The 8,513-nt window shown below is 47.0% G+C and overlaps 3 protein-coding genes across 3 annotated transcripts; 1 reads left to right on the forward strand and 2 right to left on the reverse strand.

Annotated features, from left to right (window-relative positions):
- The first annotated feature begins 924 nt into the window (after window positions 1-924).
- On the forward strand, window positions 925-2,366 carry LOC122620872 (ATPase ASNA1 homolog). The gene is made up of 4 exons (XM_043798548.1): window positions 925-1,128; window positions 1,189-1,306; window positions 1,389-1,829; window positions 1,889-2,366. Exons 1-4 carry the CDS (start codon window positions 1,016-1,018, stop codon window positions 2,225-2,227), a joined length of 1,011 nt encoding a protein of 336 aa, XP_043654483.1. The 5' UTR covers window positions 925-1,015; the 3' UTR covers window positions 2,228-2,366.
- Window positions 2,309-4,570, reverse strand: LOC122620864 (glycerol-3-phosphate dehydrogenase, mitochondrial). Its single transcript, XM_043798537.1, has one exon. It carries the CDS (start codon window positions 4,552-4,554, stop codon window positions 2,413-2,415), a length of 2,142 nt encoding a protein of 713 aa, XP_043654472.1. The 5' UTR covers window positions 4,555-4,570; the 3' UTR covers window positions 2,309-2,412.
- Window positions 4,571-4,655: 85 nt separating this feature from the next.
- LOC122620882 (cytochrome b5) lies at window positions 4,656-7,055 on the reverse strand. The gene is made up of 2 exons (XM_043798557.1): window positions 6,865-7,055; window positions 4,656-5,246 (listed from the first exon to the last, which is right to left on the reverse strand). The coding sequence occupies exons 1-2, from the start codon at window positions 6,982-6,984 to the stop codon at window positions 4,962-4,964; spliced, it is 405 nt and encodes a 134-aa protein (XP_043654492.1). The 5' UTR covers window positions 6,985-7,055; the 3' UTR covers window positions 4,656-4,961.
- Window positions 7,056-8,513: the final 1,458 nt, after the last annotated feature.

Genomic DNA, 8,513 nt, shown 5'->3' on the forward strand with positions numbered 1-8,513 from the left:
AATATATACAAAATCTCTTCCAACTGAATATTAATTTAAATACTACTCATTTTTAAGGATATATTAGAAAACTGTTTTTATCCATTATCAGTGTACATACATATATGCAATACTAGGCTTATTAAATCAATTGAAATATCGTTTTTGTACCAACATTAAACATACTTGATTAAAATACAGAAGAAATTTATTTTGAATTTGTTTTATCTAATAAGCACTCCACTCACAATAATTGACAGACACTAAAAAATGGTCTAGCTCTTCGAATAAGTTAGTTTACAGCACAGCTTCCGTATTCCGCGATAAGAAGAAATATAGGAGTTCAGTAAACGACAAAACTTAGTAATGGACGGAAATCGGTGGGGTTTTGGGGTGCAACACAATGAAACGAAGATACCGAAAATCGAAGCTATTTAACGCGGACGCCCAACGACGGAGGGGTTTTCACAACTATTTTTAGTAGTCCATAGCCATACGGTTTTGTGTTCCCTTGTTGCTCGCATTTTCTCGCCGACACTTGGGCTTTGATAAGCTTGCGATTTGCAGAATTAACAGTGGCGGGCTGTGACGGCACGGGAGACGCGGAGACGGGTCAAGCATCCGCGGCACTTATTGTGATTTTCTTGGGTTGCGAGCGCGCTTTGTGCATTTAATAGGCACGATACAGTGGAGCTTTGAGCATTTACGCAGCAACAACAATAAAGCGATATTTTGCTGTTGCTATACAATTAGTGAAAACGCAGCATAAGCAGTTTGGACTCATTGGACCATATTTATTTAGATGTGCAAAATTTCCACTTTAAATAAACTTCTTTTGGCGCCAAATGACCAATCCATCCCTAGTAGTGCCCCGTGATCAGCTGATTCGAGTGCCCATCCACTTACATGTCTATCGATTACAGCTTTGGCGCTTTTTCAGCATATTGGCATTGGACGGTCACTCTGCTCGCCAGAGTTCATATTCATTGCTTATAATTTCAACTAATTTCCTACGTGTCTCACATTAGTGGGCATTATGGTCGACAATTTGGAGCCCTTGGAGCCCAGCCTGCAGAATCTCGTTGAGCAGGACTCCCTGAAGTGGATCTTTGTTGGCGGAAAAGGCGGCGTGGGCAAGACGACTTGCAGGTGATACAGCAACAACAAGGCCGCTTTCTTGGCCGATCTCTGTTAATGTCTGTTTTATAGTTCCAGCCTGGCCGTTCAGCTGTCGAAAGTGCGCGAATCGGTTCTGATCATTTCCACAGATCCGGCCCACAACATATCGGATGCATTCGATCAAAAGTTCACCAAGGTGCCCACAAAGGTTGGTGGAAGACTCCCAAAATGAAGTCATTTACCATTGGGTAAACTGAGCTAAAACATCCGAATTCCTTTTTCACACCCAGGTTAATGGCTTCGACAACCTGTTCGCCATGGAAATCGACCCCAATGCCGGTCTTAACGAGCTGCCCGAGGAGTACTTCGAGGGCGAAAACGAGGCGCTGCGCGTGAGCAAGGGCGTCATGCAGGAGATGATTAACGCCCTACCCGGTATCGACGAGGCGATGAGCTATGCGGAGGTGATGAAGCTGGTCAAGGGCATGAACTTCTCGGTAGTCGTCTTCGACACGGCGCCCACAGGACACACGCTGCGTCTGATTGCGTTTCCCCAAGTGGTGGAAAAGGGGCTGGGCAAGCTGCTGCGGCTTAAGATGAAGGTGGCTCCTCTGCTGTCACAGTTCGTCTCCATGCTGGGCATGGCTGATGTAAACGCGGACACACTCTCCCAGAAGCTAGACGACATGCTGCGCGTAATAACCCAGGTCAACGAGCAGTTCAAAAACCCTGTGCGTAGAAACATTTATTTAGCTCTTACAACTCCTAATCGGCATTATTTCTTTGACAGGATCAAACCACATTTGTCTGCGTTTGCATAGCAGAGTTCTTCTCGCTGTACGAGACAGAACGGCTGGTCCAAGAGCTAACCAAGTGCGGGATCGACGTCCATAACATAATTGTAAACCAGTTGCTGTTTTTGCAGAACTCACACGACTCGTGCAGCATGTGCGCCTCCCGCTTTAAGATTCAGGAGAAGTACCTGGACCAGATTGCCGACCTGTATGAAGACTTCCATGTAACCAAGTTGCCGCTCCTCGAGAAAGAGGTGCGCGGTCCAGAGAGCATCCGTTCCTTCTCCGAGAACCTTATGAAGCCCTACGAGCCAAAGGGAAAGCCCAAGAAATAGGATAGACCGCCCAACCCTTTACCCATCCGTTTGTAAGTTTCTTCCTTAGTCCTTGTGTAAACAGAAAGTGCGTAAAATAAATTAAAGTTGAGGTAGCGTTCCCCGAAGGAAACTGCTTCGACGTGTAATGCGTAGACGATAGCGGATGCTGTATTCCAAAGAGAGGGTGACAACGAAGACTATTTTCAAAGGCCGCCCCCGGCCCGCTCCATTTGCATTACGATAGGAAAGTTACTGCCTTTCATCTGCTTTTTGTGGTCCAAATACAGCCGTGCGTACCGCAGGTACTCGGTGTTGCCCTGCACAATAGCCGACATGAGCAAAAGGAACTCGTACAGGTTGACCTTGCCCTGGGCATGGACATCAATGTCTCGCAAGACGTTGTGCATCAGGTCGACAGGCACCTCCTTTACGCCCATCGTTTTCATGGCCCTGCAACAGTCTGCAATCGACACGTACCCCGTTTTGTTCTTATCCATTTGCCTAAACTGCCCAGCAAACTTTCGCACTTGGCCCACACTCATCCTGATGGGAATGTTCAATTGCGAGGCACTCTCTTTGGTCAGCTGGCCCATCTGGGAGCTTAGAAAAGTTCGCGTCTTGCGGATCTGCTTTTTAATTTGGTCTCGCGACCAGCTTAGCTCCTTGGCCATAATGTTTGCCACTTGCGGTAGTATCTCCTCGGCCACCTGGACATTTAGAAAGGCCACTCGTAGTCGGCGAGCCACCATGTCCTCCAAAGTGCAAGCGAAGTCCCGAACGCCCTGCTTTATCTCCGCCTCGATGTACGGGAACTCCGAATGAAGTCGCTTGCCCACAATGGGCCATGCCTTTCCACTGCTGTCCGCACTCACAGCCACTTTGAAGGCATTTGATCCGTACGTGTTGGACAGGTGCTCAGCCACGTCCCGCTCTATTCCAAAGTCCTGCACCAGCCGGATAAACATCTTCGGACCCCAGCCAATGGCTCCATCCAGTTTGCAGGACTCGGCGGTCACTGATTCTCTGCGCAGCGGTGAAAGATCTCCATACCGTATGGCTGCGTTGACGGTTTTCTCAGCCAGAACCCGAAACGACGACCAGGTGCCACCAACAATGGAAAGCATATTTCGGGGCCCTAGCTGGATTACATGGTTCTTGAAAAGAGTATGGTGCAGGGAATCGGATTGCACGGGCAGAGGTTTGTAACCACCCCAAACGGCCAGTACATCGCATCTTCGCACATCGAAATTTGGCGTTACAAAGTGCTTAACGCAATCTAGTAGAGACTGGACATCCGTCTCCGTGGGCTCCGTGTCCTGTTCAGGCAGATTAAGAGGCTCATCACTGGATCCCACTAGCGTATGGCCCTGCCAGGGCAGGAAAAAGATCGATCGGCCACTGGGCGTGTGTGGATCAAAGACACCCACCTCCTCAGGACAGTAGAAGCGGGGCATGACGATGATCGAGGACCAGCTGCGCGTGCAGAGTGGCTTGGCTTCCGAATCTTCCATCTGGCGGAGGCTGTCGCTCATGTGGCCAGTGGCGTTCACCACCACCTTCGCCCGGATACTGTACTTCTTGCCCGTCAGCTGGTCCACCGCCTCCGCACCCGCCACATTGCCCTCCTTGTTCTTGATAAGTCTCGAGACCTTCATGTGGTTGCAGATATCTGCTCCGTAACGAGCCGCTGTAAGAGCAACCGACAGGCACATCCTGGCATCATCGTGCTGGCCTTCGTAAAAGACGAAGGCGCCAAACAGTTCCTGGCGTCGCAACATTGGAAATACTTCCAACGCCTCGTTCGCACTCAGATACTGAAAACTCCTTGTGGTCTTGGGCGCCATCAGGTGGTAAATCTTTAGCTTCATGTAGTAAAGCGGGGCCTCCCACCAGTGGTGAACGGGCAGCAGGATGGGAACTGGCTGGCTGAGATGCGGCGCCAGATTGCCAATGTGGCTGCGCTCCAGCAAGGATCTGCGAACCCTCCGAAATGCAGCCACGTCCAGACGCGAGATAGCCTGCTCCAGATCCCTTAGGCCGCCGTGCAACAGTTTGCTCGATTTGGAGGAAGTGCCGCTGCCGAAGTCATTCGCTTCCACCAGGGCGGTCTTTAAGCCCCGCGTAGCAGCATCAAGAGCACAACCGGAACCCACGGCACCGCCGCCAATGATGAGGATGTCGTAGTGGGTCCGCTTAAGGGCCTCCAGGCACATCTTTCGCGTGGGCAGCTCCCGCTTCATCTGCGGCACTGGAGTCGAGTCCGTTTGCCTTTCATCAAATCCAAAGGCGCCGTGGCCTAGCTTGGAGCTGCCCAGCATCACCGCCATCTGAAGGACCTTGGCCATGGTATTACCCCCTGCTATACACAACGAATTTGGACTATATCTGCGTTGGCAGACAATATATCTGACATCTGACGGAACCAAAAAAATTTGAACGAGTTTGCTTGCTTTTGGAAATATGTTTAATGTACATACATGTGAATAAAAACTTTCTGTTTTCGTTCGTGCCTCAAATGTTGGAATATCAATGGGATAAATTACTTTAGAGTCTAGACCCGCCGTCTGAAGGAATTACAAGTGTAGAGGGTTGTACAAAAACGCCAAATGCCAAAATTATCGTTAAAACTTAGCACTATAAAAATCTTTCCCGCTCCACTGTCCCGCTCCTCATGTGACTTTTGAGCTTTCGTACATTAACTAAGTGACTCCGGGGCGAGTTGGAAAGTCTTTGCTGGGCATTGGGGCTCCTCCTACTGCTTGGCACCGCCAAAGAAGAACTTATAAAAGAGCGTGGCCACCAAGCACAACACTAGGGGCACCAGCCACGACTTCACAGAGCTCTCCTCGGTTTGCTGGTCCGTGCTCCAGGTCGGCTCAGACTTCTGGGCCACGCTTGTCCTTTCGCTCTCCACCAGCTCGCCGATTTTGTACTTCTTCATCATGTCGCGGGCATCGTTGCTGTGGCCAACGTCCTCAAAGTTCTCCGTGGCATCCTTGCCGGCCTGCTCGATGAGCACCTCTTCGCCACCGGGATGCTGTTGTGAAGGAAAAGAACCAGATAAATATTCGCATAAATAACTGTTGGCTTTGATTGAAAGAATGCTAATGGACGTCTGACCCTGAATTTTATGCACCAGACAGCGAAGGAAGTTTGTTCAAGGTATGAGGTCGGGAGTGCTTTGTAGTATTCGAAAGATCCGTAAATGCGGAAGCTACATGGTAATATTTTGTACTTCCGTTACGTTGAAAGTAAAAATAATATAGTTAAAGTTCTAACAAGAGTACTGAAAATATCACAACTAATTCTAGTTACAGATATATTTTCGCTTTTATAAGCAAATAAAGTTACAGAAGCTTTGATCTTAAAAAGTCGAGCTCAATTACGTTTTTGGTGTACCAATAAAATTTGTAGAAACATTGTACTATGGACGCGAGCCAAGTATGGTGTAATTATTGTTATTAACTACTTCTAAACGCAAACTATGTGCTGAATAATAAGACAAAATAATTTTAACCGGCCTTTGAAAGATTGTCGAGTGCAATTGAATCGATGACAATTCTTTAATCTTATACATAGTGTTACTAAGCTCTATAACATTTTTTAGGGTTATTTGGTTATTGCTGTTCTTATTTAGACGAATAACTCACTATATGCCAAATCAGAATATACATATGTAGAAAAATATTGCCTCATTGAAAAAACATTCTTCAAAATATACTGGTCATATTGAGCAGTATAAACCGCTAAAATCTCTTTAGATCCAGCAAACACTCTTAAATCTGGAAGTCTAATTTGCGATTTGTCTGGTGATGCTGTACGCAGATAGCAAGGTAGCAGTACCTAATGATATTCTTAAAAAGACAGAAGACCAAGCGGATAAGATTAGGGGCATGTTTAAAACATGGACTGGATGGCTTCGGTCGATAGGCGACTGAAACTTTGGAATGGTATTATAAATGAGACGCTTGGTCACCCTCACTATTGTTATTTTCAGGTACCGAAAGTGCAACGTCATCGTTAGAACGGAATTTTCACGGAGCTTATCTTATAAGAGTACGCGATTCCGCCGTAGCATACATATGAATACATATATAGATTTGGTGATGACCCTACTGCTGCGTCAGGGTGATCCACTTTTCAGAGCCAGCGGCACTCGGTGCACTTGCATAAGAATCAAAATTCAAATCGGAGTCCATAAATCAAATGAGATGCAAATGCAGACGCGAATTTTGCTTAACACTTGACCCTCGTCGCCCATACACACACATGCGTACCTACATATGTATGTATGCAAATGGATAGTTTCGCCATGTGGAGCTCTTTCGACAGTTTCGACAGGCGAAAGTGGCTGCTGGAAGTTGCGACGTCGCAGTGAATCTGCGAAATCCGGACGCAGGTCAAACTACTCTCCGAGGGTCAAAGTACAGACCTAATTGCCCTGCGATGCAAGTTTCACACGCGAGTAGAGCCGCTACATGTGGCTACGTGGGCTTGGGCTGGGCTGGGCTGGGCCCATCGCCGCCATGAGCTCAGCGGGAGAAGTGGAACCCAGATAACGCCTAATAACACCCGATGACCCCCATTTAGGGACGGAGCAGGAGCGGGTGCGGAGCGGTGGCATTCAGCTGCGACGTGTTTCGTGCGATTCTCACCTCGTTCAGGAAGGCGGTGACGTCGTAGATGTTGTTGTGGATGAGCAGCCAGGTGTCCTTGTTCGTGTTGTGCTTGGCGACCTCGGCCCGCGTGAAAGTCTTTGTTTCCTCGCTCGACATGGTGATCACTTGTTGATTTCTACTGCGCGTTTGATTTGCGTCACGGAAAAACTATCTGTCCAGCCTCGCACTCTTTCTCTACGGCGCACGGTCTCACAAAAGTGGTGGCCGGCGGTCACACTGGCGCGAAGCAAGATGGATTGTTTACACCAATGCATATTGATATCGACTGCCTAACAATATCGCACAGAGGCCGTTTAGACTAGGCAGAGTGTTTGTGGTATGAACTTGTATTTACTGCAATACATAATAGATTAATTACTTGATTAGTGTTTTTATTTATCTAGCTTATAATTTGTTTGCACCACCCAAAAACCGCGGATTTCAAGCGGTAGATACGCGATGACTATATAGTGGATCCCCGCTATTTGCCTATCGACATGCAGAAAATGCTGCATAATTTTGGGTGCGATAGTACCAGTGCTCACAAATACCTTATTTATTTTGGCGCCCATTTGAAAATGTAGGAAACCCCTTAGGTAAAACAAACAATCGATTGCAACGTAATTTACGAACAAAATTCGAGAGCGAAAATAATTTTGTATACCATTCACTTAATAAAACTGTATTTAAAGAGCTACCCCAGCAAACTGGTTCAGCCGCAACAAAAAAAATCATTTTCTCTACCAGCGACGAGTGCGCAGACTCAGATCTTATATTTACACTTGAGCCCTGCCTTTATTTCATACTCGGCAAAGGAGACTTCAAAGTCAAACGTATCCTGCTGTAAGCCGTGCGGCTGCGGTGCTCCTTCAATAAAAACAGTAGACACGCATCGTGAAGAGTTATCCAAAAGCTACAGCGCTGTCCAGGCGTTTTCAACTACCATAATTAAAGTTAACAGCAAACTAAACATAAATATATTGATAAGTGACGGCGGGAGTGCTTTTGATACGCTGCCCTTTTAGCTTTTTTACAAGGGTAAGTTTCAGACGAGTCCTTATTACGCAATTGTCATCCTGGAGCGGCCTACGTGCGGTAGCCATTTTCTTGGGTCCGACTTCCTTTTGGGGTTATACATCCTCTTCGCATTCCTCTCCTTTTGCTCTGATGCGTAAGTGCTGCAATTTACGCAGACCAAACAGAGTTGAGAAACGAGTTATTTTAAAGTTTTTTCCAACTTCAATCATGCCCTTGAAGCCCAATGTACGCGTGCTTTGGAGCCCCGAGGGTAAACAACTCTTATGGGGGACAATCCAAAACTCAGTCGAGTGGTCTGTAAATCATTCAGATTGTTTGTGTCTTCACAAGTATCAAAATAGGCTCCCGTATCACGCTTCTGCTGGGTTATCAGCACCTGGAGAGTTGACTGGGCAGTAAACACTTACCAGGCGGGGGGATACCTGTGATTAAGTGTTAGGACCACAGCTCGACCCAATAACCGATATAAAAGCGATTTATGTGTCCATTATGGCCAGCTATATGGGTAGTTCTTGAGGTAGGCGTATTGTGTTAGAATAGTATTCAAACAAGGAGTACATGTAATGTTGAAATTAAGTGTGGCGTTGTTTCATTTACAGTCGAAATTA

The sequence above is a fragment of the Drosophila teissieri genome, chromosome 2L, assembly GCF_016746235.2.
Source record: "Drosophila teissieri strain GT53w chromosome 2L, Prin_Dtei_1.1, whole genome shotgun sequence".
Taxonomy (NCBI): domain Eukaryota; kingdom Metazoa; phylum Arthropoda; class Insecta; order Diptera; family Drosophilidae; genus Drosophila; species Drosophila teissieri.